The 25,859-nt window shown below is 59.2% G+C and overlaps 2 protein-coding genes across 3 annotated transcripts in view; one reads left to right on the top strand and one right to left on the bottom strand.

Moving 5' to 3' along the window:
• Positions 1 to 471: 471 nt before the first annotated feature.
• Positions 472 to 7,966, top strand: CYP11A1 (cytochrome P450 family 11 subfamily A member 1). Of its 2 annotated transcripts, XM_075504176.1 has the most exons (10): positions 472 to 483; positions 4,032 to 4,099; positions 4,655 to 4,810; positions 5,018 to 5,217; positions 5,629 to 5,832; positions 6,354 to 6,514; positions 6,592 to 6,758; positions 6,903 to 6,981; positions 7,183 to 7,374; positions 7,494 to 7,966. In XM_075504176.1, the coding sequence occupies exons 2-10, from the start codon at positions 4,062 to 4,064 to the stop codon at positions 7,614 to 7,616; spliced, it is 1,320 nt and encodes a 439-aa protein (XP_075360291.1). In that variant the 5' UTR covers positions 472 to 483; positions 4,032 to 4,061; the 3' UTR covers positions 7,617 to 7,966. The 2 variants fall into 2 exon arrangements, with proteins under 2 accessions (XP_075360291.1, XP_075360290.1); XM_075504175.1 differs by lacking the exon at positions 472 to 483 and having other exon boundaries at positions 3,426 to 4,099.
• CCDC33 (coiled-coil domain containing 33) overlaps positions 7,749 to 25,859 on the bottom strand; it is a 45,855-nt gene continuing 27,744 nt past the window's right edge. Inside the window, exons 16-26 of the mRNA XM_075506620.1 lie at positions 21,049 to 21,174; positions 11,885 to 11,991; positions 11,404 to 11,563; positions 10,213 to 10,408; positions 10,010 to 10,098; positions 9,654 to 9,785; positions 9,378 to 9,450; positions 9,019 to 9,140; positions 8,703 to 8,786; positions 8,501 to 8,607; positions 7,749 to 8,079 (exon numbers count right to left, since the gene is read on the bottom strand). Coding sequence (XP_075362735.1) covers positions 7,749 to 8,079; positions 8,501 to 8,607; positions 8,703 to 8,786; positions 9,019 to 9,140; positions 9,378 to 9,450; positions 9,654 to 9,785; positions 10,010 to 10,098; positions 10,213 to 10,408; positions 11,404 to 11,563; positions 11,885 to 11,991; positions 21,049 to 21,174 — 1,527 coding nt within the window. The remainder of the gene's footprint in view (positions 8,080 to 8,500; positions 8,608 to 8,702; positions 8,787 to 9,018; positions 9,141 to 9,377; positions 9,451 to 9,653; positions 9,786 to 10,009; positions 10,099 to 10,212; positions 10,409 to 11,403; positions 11,564 to 11,884; positions 11,992 to 21,048; positions 21,175 to 25,859) is intronic.

The following is a 25,859-nucleotide window of genomic DNA, read 5'->3' as shown; positions in this document are numbered from 1 at the left end:
TGGGTGCCCCCAGCAGCTCCTCGAGCATCACGCACTCAGCCCCGAGTGCCTCTGGGATGCTGCCCAACACATGCTGGGTCATCCCCTTCTCTCTGCTCCCAGAGGAAACCCTCCAGCAAGAACTGCTTGATCATCGCTATGGTCTGTTTGCAGCTGAAAGTTTCTCTTTTTTAATATAATACTATGAAAATGAGTTTTTCCCCCTCCCCTCCAGCCCCGAACTGAATCACAGGGGGTTTCTGGGCAGGATTTTTACTACCCAAATTTTCCCAACCACCTGCTCGTGGGCAGGAGCTGAAAGTTTGCAATGAATGGATTTGTTCACGCGGAGAGTGGGGAAGACCCCAGGATGAAACCACTGCAGAAAAGAAAAGAGCTTGTTGGAAAATACATGAAAAACACTGTCCTTCCCAAGTGACGAGTGCGATTGGCGGGGAGCTGAGCAGCATTGGTCCACATATGGGTGTGGGCTGTATTTTTAAGGTAAGAAAGCAATGCAGTCAGCTCCACGCCTTTTTTTCAGCCACTAATTTCACGCCTGCTCTGCTCTGCTCTCCATCCCAGTGATGTGACGCAGTCGCTTTATGCTTCGCCCCAAAACAGATCCGCTGCCAGCATCACCCTGGCTGAAGTCAGCCCCATCCTGGCCAGTTCCCATTGGCTTGGGGGCCCAGAGGTGTCTGCAGCAGCGTAGAAAGGATGAGCGGCTCCCCCAAAACACCTTCCCTCTGCTAAATCACTGCAGTCTTGGCATTCCCAGCCCCAGGAGCCTGAGGGATGAGGTTGAGGTTTTCAGGGAGGCTGGGGTTTCGCTGGGGCTGGGGCTGCAGTGCTGGCTCAGTGATATTTCCTGCCGTGGAGCAGAAAGACAGGGGTTTTCTCAGCAGCCTCTCAGAGGTGTGGTTTACCGGGGGGAAGGTGTGAAGAGGCTGGGCAGTTAGTAACCCTGCTCGCTCGGGAGGTGATACGCACCAGGAAAGCCCCGCAGGTGGAAAGCGAGAGCGTGACGCCCACGGATGCCACCTCTCAGTAGGAGGAAACCCCGCTGGAGGGACCCTGCTTGTCCCCAGTGCAGGTGGCACGGGGAGAGGGCCACTGGGGAGGGGAGAGACTCTCTGTTTCGGCTTGTCCAAGAATAGCAGTGGATACGCCTGAATCACGCGGGCTTTGTGGGCGAGCTGCTGCCCACGGAGGCGGGGGAAGCGCCTCCGCCCATCCACGTGCCGCCCGCTGTGCTCATCACGGATGAGGCCACCAGCAAAAGCGATCAGAGCCCCCATCCCTGCTGCGATTTCTGCTGGCTGGGGAAAGAGTGACGCTGTGGGTTTCTGAGCACCTCCCCGACCCGTTTCCTGCCCCCCCAGTTTCCACCGGAGCCCCCCCAGCCATGCGGGTTCCTGTGCCCACCGCAGCAGCTGGTGGTTTCCTCTGCGAGCAGCGGGGGACAGGCACGGAGTGATAGAGCCCATGACCTAGCTCCCCACACTTTGGGGAGATGGTGGAAAGAGGGGGTGCGGAGGTGACACTGTGATGGGTGGCTGTCCCCTCTTGGGGCTGGAGCTGGTGGCCAGCACGGCCACCCAGCCCCACGTGAGGGCAGAGCTCAGCTGCGTGGCCATGTGTCCCTCCGTGTCCCTTGGGCCCACAACTGTGTTTTTACAAGCACCAAGGTGGTCAAACTGCTCTGGACTGACCCCGTTCCCGTGGCTGGAGGGGAGGGAGCAGGTCCCACCCAGGACAGTGACAGTGCAGGGGTGAAGGACAGTGGGGTGGCATTGTGCCACCATGTCCCCAGGGTGTGGGGCTGCTCTGGGGTGCACACTGAGCCAGCGGGTGCTCACCCAGCGTAGGCATCTTCATGCAAATGGTGGCAGATGGGACAAGATGGTGGCTGAGACAGGAGGGGAACAGACCCTGTGCCTTGGGAGGGGACAGGCGCCATGGGGCAGGAGGGGACAGACCCCCTGCCCTGGGAGGGGACAGGCACCATGGGGCAAGAGGGGACAGACCCCCTACCCTGGGAGGGGACAGGCACCATGGGGCAGGAGGGGACAGACCCTGTGCCTTGGGAGGGGACAGGCGCCATGGGGCAGGAGGGGACAGACCCCCTGCCCTGGGAGGGGACAGGCACCATGGGGCAGGAGGGGACAGACCCCCTACCCTGGGAGGGGACAGGCACCATGGGGCAGGAGGGGACAGACCCTGTGCCTTGGGAGGGGACAGGCGCCATGGGGCAGGAGGGGACAGACCCCCTGCCCTGGGAGGGGACAGGCACCATGGGGCAGGAGGGGACAGACCCCCTACCCTGGGAGGGGACAGGCACCATGGGGCAGGAGGGGACAGACCCTGTGCCTTGGGAGGGGACAGGCACCATGGGGCAGGAGGGGACAGACCCCCTACCCTGGGAGGGGACAGGCACCATGGGGCAGGAGGGGACAGACCCCCTACCCTGGAAGGGGACAGGCACCATGGGGCAGGAGGGGACAGACCCTGTGCCTTGGGAGGGGACAGGCACCACGGGGCAGGAGGGGACAAACCCCCTACCCTAGGGGGGAACGGGGAGCATGGGGCAGGGGGGGACAGAGCCGGTGCCCGGCAGGGGACAGGCTGCAATGCCAGGGAGGGAGGGGACAGGCCGGTGGCAGTCCCGGCGCGGTGGCAGCAGACGGGGCAGGCGCGCCCCCCGGTGCCCGCCGCGGTTGTGGCAGCCGCCGCGGAGCCCGGCTCAGCATCCTCGGCCGCAGGCATCCCCCGCTGCCTCGTTCCTCCTCCCAGTTCCCGGGGAAAATGAAATCCTAGGAAAGGTTTAAAACCAGAATAAGCCAGCAGAGCCCTCCTGGAGCAGCTCCTCCTCCTCCAGGCCTTCAAGACCGTGGAACGTTGTCCCTCAGGGACACCCAGGTCACCCCAAGGAAAGTCCAGGGACCCCCAGGGACCTGCCTGGAATCTTCCCCCCCTCCAGGGACACCCCAGAGACCCCAGAGACACCCCAGGGATCCTCAAGACCAACTCCAGGGACACCCCAAAAGGATGCCCCAGAAAGGCCCAGGGACCCTCCAGTGACCCCCGCCCATTAAGTCTCCTAAACTCCATTGATAACTGGTCATGAGTGGGTGTTACTGGGCCTGGGGATGAGGGAAGGTGCCTGCCACCATGCTCAGGGGTGGGGGACTTTGTCCCCAGCTCCGTGGGGGCCATGACACCCCAAAAAGCCTCTCCGTCCTGGCAGGGGCGGGTGTTTGGTGTTCCTACACTAAATGACAGCTGATGCTCTGGAACAAGAGTGCCCGGGAAGGGGGGGACCTGCCTCCCCTAGCACCCCCTGCCCTGGGAGGGTGGAGGTAAGATACCCCTGGCAGCGGCCAGGCCATCCCCAAGGCTGTCCCCGCCTGCAATGACCCATCAGGCCTGAGCTTTGGTAAGTCTAACCCACGCTATTTTGTCCCCTAGATAATTTTTATCATTTATTCTGCAGACAAAACATTTATCCCCTTTGCAGCTGTGTTTCAATTTTCAGCGCTTGCAACAGCACCCACTTTTATTGGGGTGGCACAGGCCACCTGCCAGCATCACCCCTCGTCACCCCACGCCGCTCAAGATCTGTGCATAGGGCAAAGCCCCCTATGGCGAGGCTGGGAGAGGACGATGCTTGGCAAACCCACTTGCCTTCCCCAATGTCAGCCCGCCTTGGTGCCAGGGCGAAACGCCCTGCGCCTGTCCCTGTCCCTGGGGCGGCCGTGACTCATCGGGAGGCGGGCGAGAGCATCTCGCCTTGAGCGGCAGCCGAGGGGGGATAAGAGCGAGGCCACCCTCGCCTCCCTCTCCTGCTGCCTGCTCCCATGCTCGCCCGGGCTGCGCCCAAGCCAGGCACCTTGTGGGGATGTCCCCCTGCCCGAGCTGGGGGATGCCGCCGGGCTCGGGGGACTGCCGCCCCGTTTCATGCTCCCCCCATCACACCAAGTCCTCGACCCTTTAACCAGCTGCCCGGCGACTGGAGAGCCGGCTGGCTCAACCTCTACCGCTTCTGGCAGGAGGGCGGCTTCCACAACGTCCATCACATCATGGCTCGCAAGTTCCAGCAGTTCGGGCCCATTTACAGGTGAGGCAGCGTCTGGCCCCGGCATCCCCCCTGCTCCCTGGCTCCGGCAGCCTTTCCAGTCCGGGATGCTGCTGCTATTCCCAGCCCTGCTCCAGGCAAGAGGGGGGTAAATAGGTGGCTGGGCTGCCGGAGCAGCTCATCTTGCTGTGCGCCAGCCAGGCTCAGTGCCACGGTGAGGGGCAAGAGGGGAGACCCGCTCGTACCTTGTGGATGTGGGGTGTTGGGAGGAGGGGGCGGCAGGGCTGGAGAGGGGCTCTGCCCCCCGTGATCTCCAAAGGTCCGGAGCTGACATCCCCAGGCAGAGGAGGATGGGGGCAGTCCAGGTCCCGCACCCCTCGCTGTGCCTGCCTGAGCCCTGGGAGCCTGATCCTGGTGCTGAGCTTCTGCATCCCCTGGGATGGGACCTGCAGGCAGGATTTTGGGGGGTGCGAGGGGAAGGGTGGTTGATTTGGGAGTGCTGGGGACAGGTGGTTGATCTGGGGAGAAGAGGGACTGTGGGGGGATGCAGATGGGGGTCGGGGTGGGGGGCTGACCCCCCCCTCCATGCCCCGGCAGGGATAAGCTGGGTGTCTACGAGAGCGTGAACATCATCAGCCCCCGGGACGCCGCCACCCTCTTCCAGGCGGAGGGGATGCTGCCGGAGCGCTTCAGCGTGCCCCCCTGGGTGGCTTACCGCGACTTCCGCAACAAGCCCTACGGCGTGCTCCTCAAGTGAGTTGGAGGGCCAGGGGGTTCCCTCAAAATGGGGCTCCCAGGTCCTATTGCAATAGCCCTGGCACACGGGGTGGTGAGAAGCTGGAGCATCTCACCTCTGGGTGACGGGGATCTTGGCTGGCCCCGTGCTTGATGGGGTGGCATCCTCTGGGGGGGATGGGTGGGGGGACACTCCTGTGACCCCCCTACTTTGGTGTTCTGCAGGACGGGGGAGGCCTGGCGCTCGGACCGCCTGATGCTGAACAAGGAGGTGCTGTCGCCACAGGTGGTGGAGGGTTTCGTGCCTCTGCTGAGTGAGGTGGGCGAGGACTTCGTCCGGCGGGCACGAGCGCAGGTGGGGAAGAGTGGCCGGGAGTGCTGGACGGCCGACTTCACCCACGAGCTCTTCCGCTTTGCCCTGGAGTGTGAGTGTCAGGGGCATGAGTCTCTGCAAGACGTGTCCCTCCCGAAACACCCCGTTGCAGGGTGCCCGAGATGGGCAACATGCTGCATTTCCCCCAGCTTCATCCTCAGGGATGGGCAAACAAGCTTCTCCCCCGAAGCCATTGGGTCTAGAGGGATGTCCTCTCTCCAGACAAGTAGAGAACAACTCAGCACTGTTGATAAAACACTGTTTTATCATCTACTGATCATCAACTGGAAGCCAGCCCTATCTAACAAGGGATGCCTCCATGGCCCCATGATGCTTGGAGTGAGGAGGAGGCCAAGCCAGGTCCCCGTAGCCATGGAAAGGCTGGAGTTGGCCGTGGAAGGGTGGAGAGGATGGGGGCGGGGTCCCCTTTGGCCAGATCCCCTCATGGGTGCTGTGCTTGCAGCCGTGTGCCATGTGCTGTTTGGGGAGCGGCTGGGGCTGCTGCAGGACTTCGTGGACCCGGAGGCGCAGCGCTTCATTGACGCCGTGACCCTGATGTTCCACACCACCTCGCCCATGCTCTACCTGCCACCCGCCCTCCTCCGCCACCTCAACGCCAAGACGTGGAGGGACCATGTCCAGGCTTGGGATGCCATCTTCACCCAGGGTGAGCGCTCCTCCTGCCCGCACCTCCCTGTGTCACCCAAGGCCTCTTTGAGGACTTGGCTTCATAGTGCAGCCTCATCTCAACAGCGTGGAGACCTTCTCCTGGGTCCAACCACCCAGCACAGGGCCACCAAGGCCAGGAAGGCTTTCCACATCTGGAGCTTGTGGGATGGAGCAGTGAGGAACCATCCAGGAGTGATGAAGGGCAGATGATGCGCATCACGTTTAGGGGAGCAACTCTCCCAGAGGGGCTTGTGGCCTCAGAGATCTTTTGGCACCTGGGACAACCCTCCTGCAGGGTGTTCCCCCCCCGGGCCACCCTCACCCCCCACCCTCTGTGCCCGCCCAGCCACTGCTGGGTCCCGCAGCAGGGACCACAGTCCCAGGCTGCTGCAGGGACAACTGTGATGGAAAAGCCACCGGCATGGGGCAGTGGTGTCCTAAGGTGCCACATCTGGTGCCTTGCTCCTCCACCACGGCCCTGGGGGAGGAAGGCCATGCCATGTGTCCATGTCTCCTCAGCGGACCAATGCATACAAAATGTCTACCGGGACCTGCGGCTGCAACGCAAGAGCACCAAGGAATACATGGGCATCCTCTGCAACCTCATCATGCAGGACAAGCTGCCCTTGGATGACATCAAGGCCAGCATCACCGAGATGATGGCGGGTGGGGTGGACACGGTAAGGAGCAGGCAGGCTCGTTGGGCAGGGAGAAGGTCCTGACTGGTGTTGAGCCTAGCTCTCCTATCCTGCTCCAGACCTCCATGACGCTGCAGTGGGCCATGTTTGAGCTGGCACGGTCCCCGGGGGTCCAGGAGCAGCTGCGGGCAGAGGTCCTGGCTGCCAAGCGGGAGGCAGCGGGGGACAGGGTGAAGATGCTGAAAACCATCCGGTTGCTCAAAGCTGCCATCAAGGAGACGCTCAGGTGAGGAGGAGCCCCTGCTGAAAAACAGCCCCAGCCCCTTCCCTCCCCAAATGCCTGGCACTGCTGGGACATCGTGCACCAAGGTGGGATGTGGGTGGGCCAGGCTGTCCCCAAAATCAGGTGTGTGGGACCTGTTTCCCCCAGGCTGCACCCCGTGGCGGTGACCCTGCAGAGGTACACCACGCAAGAGGTCATCCTGCAGGACTACCGCATCCCCCCCAAGGTGAGCACGGCCACCAGGTCCCTCCTCAGCCCGACCGGCTTCGCATGGGGCTCTGGGCTGAGGTGGGACCTGGAGCACAGGTGAGTGACATGGGGGGAGCAGCCATGGGGCTCATCCAGGGCTGGGTCCTGGCCCTGCACCCCGAGTGCTGGCAAAGCCCCATGGGGAGCCCAGACCCATGGGGCTGATTCTTCCCCGCAGACGCTGGTGCAGGTTGGTCTCTACGCCATGGGCCGGGATGCCGAGGTCTTCCCCAAGCCGGAGCAGTTCAGCCCCCAGCGCTGGCTGGCAGCCGGCCCCAAGCACTTCAAGGGGCTGAGTTTTGGTTTCGGACCCCGCCAGTGCCTGGGGCGCCGGATTGCTGAGCTGGAGATGCAGCTCTTCCTCATGCACGTGAGCATCCCGCTGCTGGGGACACGGGGGACTTGGCGCTGGAAGGGACCGGGGAGGTGGCATGTGTGGGTGTTGGTACCTCCAGTATTTTCCATCCCCTCTTTTCTCCTCCATCCCAGATCCTGGAGAACTTCAAGATCGAAACCATGAGAGCGGTGGAAGTCGGGACCAAGTTCGATCTCATCCTGATCCCAGACAAACCCATCTACCTGACCTTACGGCCACTCGAGTCCCCGGCATGAGGAGCCCGATCCTGGGTGACACCCAGCTGGTCCCGGTTTGGGGGACATCCCCAACAGCCCAGCAGGCGCTTTCAGCTCCTTACAGCCAGACTCCGGCATGGGGATGTGATTTGGGGGACGGCTGGGACGCTTTCACGGCCACAGCCTTGGCTTGGCACATCCCTGCCTTCGCTCCAGCCCGCTCAAGGCTGTGCTTACGCCACGGGGGAGATAAACCGGAGCAACCCCAGCCCCACCACCACCCCTGTAACCCCCAGCGGAGTCCGGGGTGGGTGGGTGCTGCTGCACCCCTCCGGCTGCTCGGAGGTCCCCAGGGACCATGCTGGGGACCACGGCCATGCTCCCCTGCCACCCTCTAATGTTTTGCTTTGCCTTGAATTTGCTCTGTAATTTCATCGTGCGAAAAAGCACCGGCTCCTGTTTGCCAGCATTAAGTTTCTCCATCTCTCTTGCCAGGCGCGGGCTAGGGCAGGGGGGCCAGGTGCTGGGGTCTTCTCAGAGGGGCTGTGGGGATCGCTGGCAGGTTCTGGTGGGGAACGGGAAAAGGTCTTGGGGAGCTGTAAATCCATCCCCCCTCCCCACTCCCCTGGGGGGCATCAGCTGTGGATGAGAGGGCTGCAATAAGGAGGTCTGGGTTTGGTCCTGCAGCCCTAGGGACCACCCTCCCACCTCCCTCCTCCCAGGGTCCTGCAGGGAAACTGAGGCAAATCCTCCCTGAAGTGGGGGTGGGCATGGAGACGCCCTGCTATCCCCCGCCCCCAGCTGCCTGGGTGCAGAGGGGCGGCTCTGAGCCCCCCTCTGTCCCCCTGGCAGCAAACACCAGCTGCCAGCCCCTGCGGGGGGTGGCCCTGGTCCCCCCGGGGTGCTCACCGAGGCAGGATCACGGGGGAAGCTGTGCTCCCGCTCCAGCAGACGAGTGCCAAGCTCCTGCTTCTCCCGTCCCCAGCTCCTCGCCACCTCCTCCAGCTGGGACAGACCCAAACCAGGCTGGCTCTCTCCAAAGCGGGGGGCCAGAGGTGCCCCCCACCCCGGCCTGACACCCCAAGACCCCTGCCATCAAGCGGGGTGCGGGAGGGCGATGCCCACCTGCCTCTCCAGCACCCGCCCGCGGGCTTGTGCCTCCTCCAGCCTGGCCAGCAGAGACAGCTTCTCCACACTCCCAAACACACCCTGTGGGCCACGAGATGAGCAGGAGAGGGAAAAGGCAATGCTGGATTACCCCCCCCTTCCCATCCCCTGCTCACAGCGGGGAGCAAGCCATGGGGGTGGCTATCGCCACATGGAGCCAGAGATGCCACCTGGGTGATGCCCCCAGTGTGCCCAGTCACCCCCTGGTGTTGCTTTCTGGGGTGCCACAGCTCTGCCCCCCATCCCAGCCCCGTGCCCCCCTCCCCAGTCTCACCGGCAAGGCTGGGGGCTGTGGGGCGACGGGGGGCGAGGGGTGGGGGGCCCTCGCCAGCTCCTCCCGCAGCTTGCGGATCTCAGCCAGCAGCACAGTGTACACCTCCCCGGAGAGGGCTTCACCTGTGGGATGGGGTGGGCTGGCCACTGGGACATGTCCTACACCCTCCCCATGCAGAGATGGGGGCTAGGAGCAAGCCCTCGCCTCCCCCACACCCAGGGATGGGTGCTGGAGGGCTCAGGACAAACTCTGACCCCCCATCGCATGATGCAAGCCATCAGAAGGGGATGGCCACCATCGGAGCCCGGCAGCTGTATATGGTTCCCCCCACAAGGGTCCCCGTCCCCACTTGCACCCACTTGCTGGCTTCTCAGCGCTCCTGCCTGCCCCGGCGAGCTTCTCCTGCAGCACCCACTCCATCGCCTCGATCACCTGTGGGAGAGAGCAGAGCCATCCCCATGTCACCAGCTCAATGCAAGGCTGCGGTGACCACCACATCTCCCCAGCCACCATGGTCCTGGGATGAGGTAGCGCTCATGGAGGGGTGGGATGGGCCAGAGGGTCCTGTCTGCTCCACAGACCCTCATGCCCCTCAACCTGTCCTTCTCACCCCAACCTCGTGTCCCCCAACTCACCTTCTCCTGCTGCCGCACTGTCTCCTCCAAGCCCTTTGTCTTGGCTACCTTCTCCTGGCACCTCCTCAGTGTGGCTTGCTGCTGCTGGTGGGTTCGCTGGAGCAGCACCAGGTCCTTCTCCCGGTCGTTTTTCTGGGGGGGAAGAAGGGGAAAAGCCCCCAGGGACCTCCGTGCCAAGCCTCAAGCCTTGGGGCATCACCTGCAGGGCTGGGAGAGCCTCATGGTGGGGGTCCTGGGGCTCTCAGGCACTTGCTTGGCTATGGGGGTACTGTGATGCTCTCCCTGCTGCCCCCCTGCTCCTCCACCCCCACCCCGTCCCTCGGGCAGCCCCTGCCTGCTCCTGCCAGAGTCCGTACCCGGATCAGCTCATTCTGCAGCTGCTGGACACGGTCCTTCAGCCTCCTCATCTCCGCCGTGCTGGCCACCAGCTTGCACTTGAGGGTGGCTGCAAGAGCCCATGCCACGTCCTTGGCACCCGGCCAGGGGACGGTGTGGTTCCCTCCACTGTGTGAGGGAGAGGGGTCCCCTAATTCCGCCCCCCTCCTTTCCCATCACGCACCAAGCCTGTCCATCAGCTCCTCCCGGGTCATGACGTCCAGGTCCGCGTCGGCAAGCAGAGCGTGGCCCAGCTCCTCCTGTGAGGCCAGGCTGCGCCGCAGGTGCCTGTTCTCCACCTCCAGGCTGGCGACGTGCTGGCGCAGGGACAGGAGGTCCCCCGCCATCTGCTTCAGTGCCAGGCGGTAGCTGCTTGCCTCCTGCCAGCCCAGAGCAGAGCTGCTGGCACCCCGCTGCCAGCCTGGGCTTTCCCCGGCCCCAAGAGCTCAGCTGAGGATATTTGTCTTGAGGGTTAGACCCACCACGGAGGAGCTAAGAAACATCCAGGTTTTCCCCTCCTCTTGCAGCCATCTATCCTTCTCTTCCCCATCCATCCACCCTTCTCCAACCATCCTTTCTAACCATCCATCCTTCTATTCCCCATTCATCCTTCTCCAACCATCCTTCTCCAGCCATCTATCCTTCTCTTCTGTAGCCATCCATCCTTCTCCTTCCAAATCCTCATCCTGTCCTTTGTCCAAATCCATCATCCTGTCCCTCCAAACCTTCTCTTCTCCACCTGGCCACCTCTCCCTCCACCCCGCAGACACACCCCCTCCATTTCCCCATTTCTTCCTACCACCGCCTTGGTGGGAAAACAACTCTCGCAAGGACGTGGGGTGGAGCAGCGTCAGAGTTGGGGGTCAGCCTCAAGCTCCGAGACTTAAGGGGCTTTGCAGGTCTTTAGAAGAAGGGAGGTGGTGAAGAATAACGGAGGGATGAATGTTTTATACGGATGAGCCTGAGGGTTTTTTAGCACCCATGCGGCTGGGGAATGTCTTGCGAGGTGATGCTGGGGGGAAATAATTCCCTGAGGGTTTGCATCTTCTGGGCTGACCCTCCAGAATCCCTCCCGGCCACACTGGGCTGCGGAAAGGATTCTGGCAGCGGGGACCTTGGCTGGGGGGAGCCGCCTGCCTCCAGCTCCCCCGGCCCCCCGCTCCCAGCCTTGGGAACGGCCTTGGCGGGGAGGGACAGGGCACGAGGAGGGGGTGCAGCAGCATCACGCAGCCTTGGGGAAGGGGGGGAAGCAGGGAGCAGGTGCTGCCAGAGGCTCAGCTCCTTCCTCCCCATCTGCCCGAGAGCTGTTTATCCAGGACTTCGTTCATATGCAAGATAAATGCAAGGACTGCCTCTCCACGAGACCTTCACTCACCGGCAGCATAGAGCCAACAGCAGCCTGGCTTTGGTCCCCACGGGAGCCAGGACCCACCTCGGGGACAATGCTGTCCCCCCTGGTGCCCACATTGCCCCCCGCTCCTCCGGCCACCCCGGCACTCACTGGCTCCTGGTGGTCCCCGATGATCTCCTGGGACCTATGGAGCAGAAAGTAGGGGGACACCCTTGGCCAGCTGCTCCCACCAGAGTGAAACACCAGCAAAGCCTTGGCTGGGGAACCCTCCATAGGAGACAGGAGCCTATTCAGGGTGCCAGGGGGCAAGGGAAGCGCTGGTGGGGATGGGGGTGCAGGGAGGGTGGGAGCCTGGAGGAGATGAGGAGGAAGATTGGCAGTGATGGGGCAGGAGGAGAAGCTGCTGGGGAAAACATGGGGAGAATGGAGGAAGGAGGAAACCACCCCAAGGAGGATGAGAATAAGGAGCCAAGAGCGGGCTGCAAAACAGGCATGTGCCCTGTACCTCTGCTCCTCCGATGGCACCCCTGTCCCACACGGGAACAGCGGCTTTCCGGGCAGGATGCAGGCCACAGCGTCAGCCTCTGGGAGGGACACATCGTCTTGCTGGAGCTGGCAGGAGACATCAGAGTGGAGGGTGAGGATGAGGAGCAGGCTCGGGAAAGCCCTCAGAGAAGACCAGCAAGCTCCTTCAGCCCCTTCCCCACAGCTGGGAGCAGCTCTCCTGGCTTTCACCTGGAGCAAAACACCTTTGCCGTCATTGCTTTGGGGTCAGGATCCAGACCTGCCCCAAAACCCTCTGGCATCGCTGGCTGCGATGCTTCAAGCATCCCCCTTTGGGACTTGGATGCAACATGGTGTGGCCACAGGGCTGGAAGACCTTCTCCTGAGGATGGGGACACTTAAAAACACCTGGCTTTGAGCATCATCTCACGGCTGGACCGTTGAGCCATGCACCCTTGGGAGGAAATCTGGCTATGACTGAAAGCAACCCCAGCCGGCTGCTGTCCCTGTAACAGGGACCTCTGGGTCCTCAGCTCCCGTTGGTGACACCAGCAACAGGGTGATGTCCCCATCCGCACCCACCACCCCCTGGCACTCACAGTGGAGGAGAAGGGTCTGTAGTACAGCATCATCCCCGCTCCTGGGGTGCTCCGCTCCCCCCGGCACCCTGCTCCCAGCAGCCAGCCCTGCCCGCCGCCGGGTTGCCAGGTTCTGCCTGCCCCAAACAAACTCCCCAGCGGCCCGGCCACCCCCGGGCAAACATCCTGGCCCCACGCCGCCACCCAAGCTGCTGGCCGGTGGACTTACGGCTATGCCGGGTTGTTGCAACATGAGGAAAAGCTGTTTTTCCCAGGCCCGTTCTGCTGGCAAAGGGATTTAGGTGGCGCCGGGGGCTCCCGGCAGCCTGGCGCGCCGGCAGCTGTTGCTACAACACAACCCTCCTCTTAGCAACTCCTCCCTGCTGCAGCTCAGCACCTAAAATCACCCGGCTGCACCCTGATGGGTGCATTCCAGGTGCATTCCAGGTGCAGGCAGGTGCAGGCAGCTGGCTCTACTCCTCCTTGCCCCGGTCAGCTGCATCTCTTCCCCTTCAGCATCCCTCCAGCCATCGCATGTCCCATTGGTGTCCTATGGCCGCTTCCAAAGCCATCGGGGGCGGCAGGCAGCGCCTGCCTGCTGTGCTGCCCGCCTGCAAGCACTCCCTTTGAGACACCAGCCCCTCACTGCCCCCAGCCCTCCCTCCCCATCCCCAGCCGGGTTTCGGCTGCTGTTGCCTTATCTCCTGCTCCCAGCAGCGCAGACCCAAGGAGGTGACTCGGTGGCAGCCACTGCCGGATCCCAGCGCAGCTGGGTGGGTCTGGCAGCGGCAGCACCTCATTTCCATGCCTTGGATGCAGGAATGGAAATGCTCTCCCCTCCCAGCACGCTCCTCTGATGTTTCAAACGCTCAATTAACTTCTGAGGACCCATGTCTTAGAGATGCTGGGCAGCATCGGGCTTTAGCTCTGCCTTGGGGTTTGGCCTGATCCTGAGCAGAGAATAATTTGCTGAATAAAGCCACTTTCATCCCAAGATTGACTTTATAGCATTTTAAAGCAAGAGATGCCCTGCCCCAACCGGTCTCCCAGTCCTGTCCCCCTTTCAGGGTACCCACAGAGGCTCTTCTGTTTCCCACCCGCTGCGGCATGCCACATCCACCTCTCCTTCGGTGTTTGTTAAGAAACAAAGAGACCGGTGTAAGTCGATGGAGCCCCTCGCTACCTTGTCCCATGCCATCAATTTTTCATCAAAGAGCCGTTGGGAAGCGTGCAATTATCTGCTCCATCAATAATGCACAGGACTGCACTTGGCCTGCCAGGGCTGGGCAGCTGCTTTCCCTGCCTGTGCTGGAAGGCGCTGCGCTTGAAGGTGCTGGCTTTTCTAGGCTCCGACAATACCTGCAGAGGCTAGAAAACCATCCCCAGCCTTTAGTCCTGGCCTAACACTGCTCAGACACCCACCGTCCCGTATTTCTGCCTGAGCTTGTTGCAGCATCACCTCCGCGCTGCCTCTGGGGACGGGGGCAGAGTTAAGGGTATCTGAACACATTTCCCCCTCCACCTCCTATCTCAAATCCACCCGGAGATAACTGCCTCTCTCCTTCCCACAGGTGTCCGGAATGAAAGGCTGGGAATCCACGTCTGAAATGATGGGTGCTTTGAAACTCCTGGCACTCGCAATTTATTTTTTAATTTTTTCCCCCCATCATTTCCAAGCCTCTGAAGCTTCCCCTCCCTTTAGAGCCTTTCATCCACCCTGCCGAGCCACCCCGCTCCTTCCTGTATTTGCTTAGGGCAAGGTTTTTTTTTTATTTACTTAACAAATTGCTCCGAGACACTTTGATGTATCCGATTAGCTTTGACTGCTGGAATCAATTCACCTCCAGATGGAGCAGCACAGAGCAAAGTGAGGGGAGAGGGGCTAGCAATAAACCTCCGTGGGAAGCAGGAAGGTCCAAAAGTGGCCAAAAATAGGGTGTGCCAGAGGATTCTGCATCTGCATGGCATCGCCTGACCCTGTCCCTGGCTGGGGAGGGGACAGCAATGCACCCCGGAGAGAGGCTGAGGACAGGCCAGCTCATTTCACTTGTGAACACGGAGGCATTTGAGTTCCTGGCAACACACCAGCCTCTTCTGCAACACAATCTCCCTCCAGCCCAACAAATAACACGTCCCTGGATGAGTATTAAGCCCAATTCCTTAACTGTTATGAAGATGGGATAAGCTCAGATTTACATATCTGAGGAAAAAAATTGCTGCAGCAGCTTAGGAAGATCAGAGGGAAAAAAATCCCATTTTTTTCCTCTTTTCTGAAACAAAAGCTTATGAAACCATCAGGAGATAATGACGCCTTCATTTGCTTTGCCCGATGCCCCCATCAACCTTACCCATCCCCCTGGGACAAGGGTACTGGATGGGGCTGGGGGGGGATGTCAGGTCCCCGACACCCCCAGCCCCTCCCTGGGGACACACCGCTAGCCAAACCCATTCTCAGGACAACATCTGGGTGGGTGGATCAGTGGGGCAACCGGGTTTTTTTTTTCCCCTCTACTTCCAAAATCAAAGCACTTCCCTGGGGAACCCCAACCCCCGAGGGATTTGCAGGTCCCCCAGGGGAAATACGGAGATTTTCAGCCCGGCCACTTCCCGCGCGCCTTGGCAGCATACACCAGCCGGCGAAAGGCAGCACATAAGCAGGGTTTTATCTGATTAAACTAAGGCTGAACTCCCTTCCCATGCACTGGGGCTAGGGGGGGAGCCGTGCTGGGGGTGGGTATATTAGCCAAAGCATTACAATTCAATTTAAGAGTTAATTGGATTGCATTGAAAAGCGCTTAATCTGAGCTGAGTTCGATTTAACAGAGACACCACATCTCCTGCTACCTTCCCAGCCAGGACGATGATTTTAGGACGGGTGATTACCATCACTAGCCAGCTCTGGGCCCAGCTGCTGGCTGCTGATATCGTGTCAAACAAGGAAATAAAAGCCTCTGGATTACACTGGGTAACTTGGGGAGGCAAGATGCTCGGTGTAGAGACGACTGCTCCTTGGGCTCCCATCCGCCTGCCTGCTTCTTCAAGATAAGGCTCAAGAAAGCAGTCGTGCCACCAGCAGGGACTGTCATTCCTCTGTGAGTCGCTGCCGGTTTATTTTGCTCAAAGAAAAAGAAAAAAAAAAAAAAAAAAGAAAAAAAAATCGGCAGCTAGGAAGAAGTGGGATGACTTTTGAGAGCAAACTCCAGCTGAGTCAGCTCCTGGCTCCTGAAAAACAATTTTTTCCCCCCATCCCGCTGCACAGGGCTGCTTTTGGGAAGGATGGGGACAGCCAGAGTGATGTCCCCAAGTGATATCCCCAAGTGATGTCCTGCTGCTCATGGTGACCAGAGGGAAAGGGAGGAAGGGGAGGTCAGCAGAGCCTCCCAGGATGGATCTCTCCTCCCAGCATGGGTCAGAGCATCCCCCAGTGCTGCTGCTCACCCATGACCACAAACTGGGGCCAGACCTAAAAAAGCCCCCTCTGGAGATCAAAAAATGAGGGCAATAGGTTACGACTGTTACCCTGGGTTCCCGCTGGTTCTTTGCAGTTTTTTTTCCTCCTAGGAAAACATCCTCATCTGTTCTTAAGATAAACATGTTTCCAGCAGCTGGAGATGTGAAGAAGTGGAGAAATATCACCAAAAAACCCAGTACCAGTGGGAAACTTGGTAGCACTTGGCAGCTGCCTGAAGAGTCTGTTCTCCAAGCATACCTTTTAAAATGTGTGCATGGGACGCGAGTTGAATACCCGCCCCTAGCCCCACATTTTTTAAGTGCCCTCAAAGCATTTGCATCCCCTGAGCTTTGAAAAATAAGTGGCTGCAGAGGGGTAAAACCCAAGCATCCCCATCGCCCCTGGTGACAGGCGCTGCCGTGACTTGCCCTTGGCCTGGCAGGCGGTTTATTGCCGGCGCTGTGGCCATCCATTTTCATGTTTGCTTATGTATTGACGCGATTTGCTGATAAAACGCCCCTTGCATTTCAGCAGCAAGCATAAATCCATCAACACCCCAAGCCACCGCGCTGAGAGCACCCAGCGTTGTGCAGCATCTGCTGCCCTGAGCACCCACGACCCTGAACACCCCCCACCCTGAGCATCTGCCCCGGCCATCGGGCCCCATCCTGCATTAATTAGCACTGGGAAAGGCTGGAGAAGTCACTAAACGAGGATGGGTGAGCCGTTCTGTGCTATGTTCACTGAGGGTTTAGTAGTGCTGCCAGGACTGGGTTGGAGCAGGACACACAAGGGTGCACACATGCCAACACACGCACCCCCAAACACACAAAAAATGGTATTTTGGAGCCAGTTTTCTCTTTTTCCCCTGCTCTGGCTCACTGCTGGGGTCCCCGGTCCATACCTGCTGCAGCCACATTCACGGCCACCCAGACCCAAGCAGGAGAAGCACATGCAAAACCCACCAAGCCCAACCCATTTCCTAGCCCTGCCGGTAGCCTGGATCACAAAAAAACCCCTCACGCAATGTAACTGTGGTACTCAGACCACTTGCAAACCCCTCAACCCACTCCCAGCCTCCCCCTGCCCCTCCAGCACACTCCGCTTCCCTGCAAAAGCCACATCCCTCTGTCCCCCTCCTCGCCATCCCACCTTGCCTCATCTTGCACCCAAGAAACCAGCATTTCCAGCTGCTTTTACTCTCCCCCAGCCCAGCCGGACTAGAAGCAGAGACTGGGAATATTGCAGCCAGGTTTGGGGTGGCTGAGAGGCTTCTGCCATGCCCTAAATCCCACCAAGAGCCTCTCCCCACCTTACGCCTGCTGGCTGTGGGTCCCCCCATCCATGCCCCAGTGTCACGCAGGGGGACACCAGAGGACCCACCCTCAGCACAGCATCTTCGTGCACCAGGTTCAGCAGCAGCACGGCAAAATGCTAATTAAATAAAAGGGGAGCAAATTGCTGAATCCTTAATCTCCTTGAGAAGTAAGACGGGCATAAATATCATCTGGGGTCACATGAGCTGATTTACGGGCCTCTTCTATTAATTGGCTTAATCCTGCATAACGGGCGTGCTGGGGAAACGCACCCTTACCCACCCAGCCCGACACGTGCTGAGCCTGGTGCCAGTGGGTGCTCGGGCACCCATGGGTGTCCAGCCCTCTGGCAAACCTAACCGAGCCTCGCCCGGGGCCAGGGCAGAGCGGAGCATCCTCATCCCAGCCTTGCAACCACTCCTGCCTGCATCCCGGGCTCTCCCAGCCCTGGGAAGAGCAGCAGCTGCCCCGGGCGGGCGGGAGTGCCCCTGCTGCGGCGGCCCCGGCCCGAAGCGCGGGCTGCGCCGGCGGGGCCCGGCAGGGCGGCGGGGCTGGCGCTAGGTGGGGCTGCAGCCGCACTCGGGGCCGCCCGCAGCCCGGGCGTGCGGGGGAGAGGGGCCGCAGCGTCCTCGGCCCTTGCGGCCGCCTCTGCCTTGCAGCACCCTCGCCCCTGCAGCACCCTCGGCCCCCGCAGCACCCTCGGCCCCCGCAGCACCCTTGTCCCTGCAGCTTCCTTTTCCCCTGCAGCATCCTCCACCTTCACATCCCCCTCTCCCTTCACATCCCCCTCTCCCCTCGCAGCACCTTTTCTTTCCCCTCGCAGCACCCTCTCCCCTTGCAATACCCTCGGCCCTTGCAGCATCTTCACCCCTTGCAACATCTTCTCCCTGTGCACCTTCCTTTTCCCTTGCAGCATCCTCATCCTTCGCATTCCCCTCTCCCCTCGCATTCCCCTCTCCCCCCGCAGCACCCTCTCCCCTTGCAGCACCCTCGGCCCTTGCAGCACCTTCACCCCTCGCAGCACCTCCACCCCTCGCAGCACCTTCACCCCTCGCAGCACCTCCACCCCTCACAGCACCTCCACCCCTCACAGCACCTTCACCCCTCACAGCACCTTCACCCCTCACAGCACCTCCACCCCTCGCAGCACTTTCACCCCTTGCAGCACCCTCAGCCCTTGCAAGCATCTTCATCCCTTGCAGCATCTCCACCCCTTGCAGGACCCTCTTCCTTTGCAGCACCCTCTCCCCTTGCAGCACCCTCTCCCCTTGCAGCATCTTCTCTCCTCACAGCACCCTCATCCTTCACATCCCCCTTGCATCCCCCTCTCTGCTTGCCAGTGGGCCACCTTTGCAGGCACCAGCCCCAAGGAACTGCTGGGCTCAACAGTGTCACACAGTCCTGGGGGTCCCCTGCCAGCTCGCTGAGGCAGATGACCCCACTCAGCAGGTGCAGGAGCCCCTGTCTTCCTTAGAGGTCACCCAGCAGCTAGAAATGGGTCCAGCAAAGGGGCCCCAATGCTGCTGGCAAGCAAGAAATCCTGCCCCCATCACTGCTGCCTGTTCTATCACGTCATGGTGTGTTTTGGGGGACAATCTGCACATCTGGGCTCTCATTTTATGTGATGGAGCTGATGGCACACATGCAATGCTGGGAAAAAAAATGCCAGCAAGGAAAAAAAAAATTATATTTACTTCTCCCAGCCCCACAAGAGGCCCTTTGATTTGTAAAACCCCCAGCGTCGACAGGTCAGGGAAATATGGGTGATGGGAGTAGGGAAAGAAAGGCTTGAAGAAGAAGAAAATGTTTGAAGAGATTGGAGAAAACGCCCCCCTAATCATTAAGTGCTGCTTGTAAATTATTCATCGACTGGTAAGAGAGGCGCAAATCTATTCAGCGAGAGGGCAGAAGGGTAGAAAAACACGGTTAGGCTGAGCCCAGTGTAAACCTCAGCCTAAGGTCAGATATCTCGTCCCTCAGAAATCAGACTCAAACCTTGGTAAGCCCAAGGGGGGGTTTAATGTCCCAGCACAAACCTGCATGGAGGCTTTTCTGCCTCTGTGGGACCAGGGCAGGGAAGGGTTACCCCATCGCCGATAATATTCCTCATCGCTTTGTTTTCCTCGCACCCCTCCCCTTTAATGAAGGCATTAATGAGCAGATCCGGAGCAGGACCTCAAAAGCCGCAGGGTAGGGATGGGGATCCGGGTTTGATCAGCCAGAGCAGAGTGGGAAGAAGTGACAGGGCTGTGATCAGCCAAGTGGTCCCCCCCAGACCCCCCCAGACCCTGCTGCCGGGCGTGGGCTGTCATGTCCCAGCTCCCTCCCGCACACACGCTCCATTAGTAGGGTGTCAGCCCTGATTCCCAGGGCTGTCAGGAGATGGGCTTTCTAGGGCTTTCCAAACAATTCCCCCGCGTTGCAATGCAAGCGGAGTGAAAATAATTTGCACTTTAGGGGGAAGAAAAAAAGCAAAAAAGAAAGAAAACGACTGTCAAAGGTTGGGGGGAAAAAATAATCCCACCAGCAGTGCTTTCTAGTATTTTTAGCCAGCAAAAGGGCAGGGCAGGGTGTGCCCAGTGCTTGTGCAAACCCTTTCTGTCCTCCCTAGCTCCCATTGTCCCGCCGGAAGCATCCTTGAAACCACTTCCCACCCTCCCTTGCTTTACCAACACAAGGATGATCTTGTGAGGATACAGCAGGCTGGATTTGAGGCTGCTCGGGGCATTGGCGTAAGCAAATGGCAAAGCTGGAGGTGAAAATGCATAGCACGGACCAGGTAGTTATGCCAGGGCCGGATCCTGTGCAGGTCTGAAGGTGCCACAGCTTCTCTGGAGCCCCAGGGCAATTTGGTGCATCAATTTTGGACCTTGCATCCTCATCGCATTTAAGCTGTGCCGTGGTACTCGCCTCCACACACCCCATTATGGGTTTCTATTAGGCTGGGCATAAAGCAGCCACCGCGGCCACAGAAAAGGAAGCAATAAAGCTCAGTGGATTGGAGGAATTAAAACAGCTGGAGGAAAAAAAAATAGCTTTTCTGTATTTTTATGGTGTTTTTTTATTGCTAATTTTCTTCCTGCTTTGCAGCCTGAAACACAGGGAGCGGGATTGGGTTGAAGGTGGGGTTTGGGCAGCCGCTGGTGGGGAAAGAGCTGGCGTTTGGGCAGCACAGGGCCCCTCCACCTCCTCCCTCCCAGCTATTTAATAAGCAGAACTGAGGTTTAACGACCTGTTATTTTTAAAGCCAGATGGCTTAAAGTACAGGAAGGTATTAGGACCATGAGGGCTGGGTTTGAATTCATCCAAGGGCTCCATTTATCAATACAAAGAGCTGGAGAAGGAGAGCAGCTGCCTTTTTTTTTCCTGGAGCCAAAAGGTATGAGCTGGAGGTGCCTGAGGTCTCCAACATAATGCAGCAGTAATAGGAGAGAATTTGCTAAATGGATTTGGGATTGAGCAATCAGATCGAAGCTGGTGCATCCAGGCTGCTCCGGCGAGTGCTGCCCCCGCAAGGTGATGGGATGGTGTCCCCCCTCCAGCCCCTGTGCCACCCTGAAACAGCCGGGGACCAGGGGTGCAGGCACGGATGGAAAGTCTCCTCCATGGGCACAACACAAGAAATTATTAGTACAACCAGGCTACAGATAAAACTCACTGCTCCCAGCAATGCATACATTGGAAGAGAGATTAACATTTGGGATTTATGCCGGTTTTTCACCGTTACGAGGCGGGGTGCACACCTTCACGGCGGCTGGCAGGGCGATGCCGCGGGCAGGGTGTTGGTGTGGCATCACCGGCTGCTCTCATGGGTTCTTACCTGGCAATAAAATGGGTGCATGGGGGCTGCCCGCAGCTCTTCATCCCTCTTGAGCGTGCCAGCGACGGCAGGGTCCAGGCTGGGGAGGGCATCGCTGCCCGACGGGGTCAGGAATGCCGCCGGTCTCTGGGGAGGGAGAGGCGATGGTCTGTGGGATGGATGGATGCGGTGACAGGGTGACATGCCCCCGCTGCATGTCCCCTGGCCCACATCCACGTCCCCAGTATGCCACCAGGACCGGTGTGATGGGCAAGAGCTGTGGGTTGGCCACACTCATCTGATCTTTGCAAGGTGCAACAAGGGGAGCTTTGGGCAGAGAGGGGATCCCTGGGGTGAACCAGTGCTGGACCAACAAGGCAAGGAGGAAGAGGAGGAAGAGGAGGAGGAGGCAGTCCTTCGCACTGAAGCCCGTGTTGGTGGAAATAGCAGGTCCGTGCCCAGCTCAGCCCATCTCCTCGCTTCCCCAGGCAGGCAGGAGGTGAGTACCCGGGTCCCGTGGGTGCAAAGGGATGCTAAAAGCCACTTTGCCGCCTGGCACTGCCCCTGGCTTTGGGGCCTGCTGGATAAGGCACGCCGGCAGCCCCCGCCAGACCCCCTCCCAGACGCTGCTGGCAGCAGTAATGTGATTTCCCTGCCCCTCATTTCCCAGACCCGGCTCTGCACACCCCGCTCTCCTCCCGCCAGCCTGGCTTTTATAGACTCCCCTCTAATCCGGTTAGAGGGGGAAGTCGGATCTAATGGAATAAACGATGGAGTCTGCACACTCCTCGCCGCTGCCTGCGATGGGAAGGTCACGGACAGGGACCCTCGCCTTGTCCTGGCCATCCCGGCTCCCAGTACTGGGGCAGGTTTGGGTGATGGGGACCTGCCTTGCCACTGGGATCCTTGCATCAAGGCATGGCATCCTGGCACCCACCTATTTCACCACCTGAGAGCCAGCGACCGTGACCTGGCAAATCCTCAGCTCCCGGCCACCTCCCCACCTCGCAGATGCTCTCTTTGCTTCGCTGGCTGAGCAATCAGGCTGGGCGCCCTCTCCAAATTGGCTGCGGGCATGGGCAGCGGCGAAGTGGCCCTCGCTGGGTATTACTCCGTGCCTGCGCCTGGCCTCGCCTCGTTAGGGCGGCTAACGAGGGCGGCGAGCATCCTCCCTCCCCGTGATGAGGAGGTGTCCGGAGGCGTCCCCGTGCCCTTCCCCATCGCTGCCTCATTAACACGATCAGCATCATCGTCCCCTGTGCCGCCGCATTTCATTACGCCTCTGGCCCCAACCTCAACCAAGCTTCTCCAGCATCAAAGCCGGGGTGAAGATGCCCTCCGCCCCGCCACTCTCCCTCCTCCCCAGGGACTGGCATCATGCAAAATGCAACAGTTCAGGCTCTGTTTGCAATTACCGGGGCCACCATACAGCTGCTGCCCGCTGCGCCGGAGCGATGGCCAGCCCGGCCCCGCCACCATTGCCCACCCGAGAGCTGCTCGACGGAGCACACTGCTCTTAATTCAATTAGCGCTGCCCTGAACGCTCCCCTGGGACCGGCAGGCGGAAACCAACAAATTCTCCTTAACAAAGACATTCCCTGCTTTTTTTTTTTTTTGTTCCTCGCTGGCTCTGCTCTACCCGGCTAACGATGCTCCGGGCTGGCAGCAATGCCTTAAAGCCTCTTGTAATCCGCCATGTGATAAGGGGAATGGGTGATAAGTTTGATGGACAGGTGTCAGTCAAGAGCTGGCAAGCAGGAGCTCAGCTGCCAGCCGTTTTGCTGTGCCGAAAGCCCTCAGCCAGCTCACCGAGAGAAGATGCTCAGCAGGGAAGGGCGATGCTCCCCCCAGACAAGCCTTTCACCAGCTTCGGCATCTCCTGCAATGTGGTTTGGGGATAAAAACCCAATTTCGGTGCTCATGGAAGACAAACCTGGCCAGACAGGCTGAAATAATGGGAAACGCATGGAGATTCCACCTTCCCAACCAATTGTAAACCCGTTTTTTTTTGCAAGCCCAAAAGGGGTTTGATCGTCAAGCTGGCACCATGACAATTTACACCCCAGCGCTGTGACAATTTACACCAGGTGCTGATCTGCTTCTGGTTTTAAATGGCAGCAATTACATAAATTAAGGCTGTTTAAGCAATGATATAGCCAGCCTGTTGATTTTTTTTCCTTGCCTGGAAAAAAACAGCACTAGCTTTTCCCTTTTTTTCAGAGGCTGTCACCGCATGCCAGCGCATCTCCAGACCCCATCTTGGGTGACATGACCAAGGGCACTCAGCAAAGTGGGCGGCAGAGGCTTGAGGTGACCCCGAAGGTCCCAAGTGACAAGTTAATGTGCTGAGCAAGGTGGGGTCATGCCAAAACGAAGCGTAAAAGAGGGCTGGTTAATAATCAGGGGCAAGGAATAAATCCCTTAGGAATAAAGGTGCCCCCGGTGTGTACTTTCCAGCCCTTGGATGGGGCTCAGCATCCCCCCGGGCGCATTGGGGACCGCATCCTGCTGACCCTGCACATGGGTGTGCCACTGGCTGCTGCATAGTCGAACTCATCTTTCCTGGGCGAGACACCAAATTTGGGGTGGACAAAGAAGAACGAAGGGAAAACAGGACCCCTGCCTTGAGCCACAAGCCAGCACAGAGGTGGATGAAGTCGGCTGCAGGTTTTGACCCTGAAACAGTTTTTCAGCGACAGCTATTAATTTGCTAAAACAACAGCATTTTGCTGAAGTCTTTGATTTCTTTGTCTCCCTGAGATGATCAAAGTCTTTTGTTCTTGTTTGGGCTCCAAAGAGAGAGTGCAGGGGGATGAAGGCAGGGGGGAAACAGGCTGGGTGGGGGCAAACCCGGGGGTCTCGGTGCCTTTACTGGGGTGGGGAGCGGCAACCCAGAGCTGCCCTTTCCCTGGGATAACACGACTCCTGTTTGCTCATCCCTGGTGTCAGGGCTCTTAGCTTTTAATAAAGTAGCTGCTCCAAACCCTTTCCCTGTGGCTATTACAAATGTAGCAAGGTTTTGAGACCCTGCAGAAATACTGGGGGATGAGTTCTGTTTACGGGGAGCCCCCTATCCCTAGAAAACCCTGGCGCTGAGGACATTTTCCCAGCACGGAGGGTCGATGTGAGCATCCGAAGCCAAGCTTGGGAGCATTCAGACCCCTGGTAGGAGTTGGTGAAATCCCTGCAGAGGCCATGGAGCTGCTGGGATTTACGCCCGGCTCCGAGTGTGCCGGGGAGTACAGATGGCCCAGGGTTTATTTAGCTGCTGCTTGTTATAAAAAGCCCAGCCAATCTAGGTTATGCATTTTCAGCTCTCTACATTAAAATAAAAAAAATAAGAAAAGAAACGAGACAAGCTTGATGAGTCTGTTCTCCTTTGCCATCTGGCTGAGGAGAGCTGTGGGGCGAGAGAGCATGGCGCAGGATGGGCAGGGATGCTGGGGCTCCTCACACCCCAAGAACTGGCAGGGATGCTGCAGCTCCTCACACCCCAAAAACAACCCTGGTACGGAGGTTGCCCCAACACCTTGCTGGGTCAGTACGGGTCCTGTATTGACTGTCTTTGTCTCTTGGCTCCTGTTTGGCCACTTCTTGCTGTCCCAAAGCCGAGCTCAGGACTAATCCATGAGCTGAGGACTTGGAAATCCAGCCTTCAAGCATCCCTTGAAGCCTGAGGCTGCCCAAAGGAGGAGAAGAGAGTCTCTGCCCCTGCAACCATGGCAGCATCTCCCCTGCCCGCCGGGCTGTGGTTTCAGGGTGCTGGGGATCACAGTTAGCTGGCTGGGGCATCTTCCTCAGAAAATCCTGACCTCCAGGAAAGAAACGAGGGCCTCAGCAAAGCTGGGAGGAGTTGAACCTGCCCTCATCCTGCTCAGTAGCAGCTCGCTCATTGATTTGCATCGCTCCAGGTCCGTCTGCCCGGGCTGCTGCTGGATGAATTAACCAGACGTGGAGCCCAAGGCCGGCTCTGGCTCTCCTGTTTTTTGTTTCTACTCCCAGCTTTTACATATATTAAGGAAGGCAGGGCTGGAGGGGGGGAAAGGGAGAGGCCCGGGAAGAGGAGGAAAAAAAATTACAGCTCCCAGATCAAAACAATAATCAGCTAAATGAATTCCGCAGCATTTTCCCGCATGACTGCGAGTGATAATTTAGTGCAGCAGCCAGCTGGAAGCAAAAGGATTAATTCTGCACTTAGTGACACCCATGTGAATAATTCATCACACGCAGACCCCTTTTTGCTGACCCCCCCTGGGCAATCACTCCAAAGACCCCCAACAGCCAGCCCCGGCCCGCCACGGCTCCCGCGGGGATGGGGGGGATGCAGTCACCAGCGCAGCATCCAGACCTGTCCCACATTCACTTTATGGTTAGGAATTTTTTTTGCAGATGGGAGCGGAGACTGGCGGCTGCAGTAATTAGATCAATAGGGCTCACGGCCGCATCCTAACCTGCCCAAGGGCCGGCCCTGGAGCCAAGAGCAAGTGGGGTTCCCTCCTCCCCGGGAAAAGCAGCCAAATTCCCTCCCTGCTGTGACGTCCTCGGGGATCACAAGTGCTGAAGGATGAAGACAGCTGGACGTTTGTCACAGTGGTTAACCAGCCTGGCCCTTCTCTGCACAGAAACGGTGAACAGCCTCTCCCAAATACCCTGCCTGTGCCCTGCCTGCCCCTCTGCCTCCAGCCGGGATTTCCTGGGAATACGAGCACATGCCAACAGCCCTAGGAAAGCGATGGATGCGCAAGGGCAAGAATGATGTTGCTTTTTCCAGCTGCCCGGCGGCGCAATCCAGAGCCCTGAGACAACAGGCACAAGGGATAAAACCTGGATCC

The sequence above is a fragment of the Mycteria americana genome, chromosome 6, assembly GCF_035582795.1.
Source record: "Mycteria americana isolate JAX WOST 10 ecotype Jacksonville Zoo and Gardens chromosome 6, USCA_MyAme_1.0, whole genome shotgun sequence".
In the NCBI taxonomy this organism is placed as follows: Eukaryota; Metazoa; Chordata; class Aves; order Ciconiiformes; family Ciconiidae; genus Mycteria; species Mycteria americana.
This window is presented reverse-complemented; position numbering and strand designations above follow the sequence as displayed.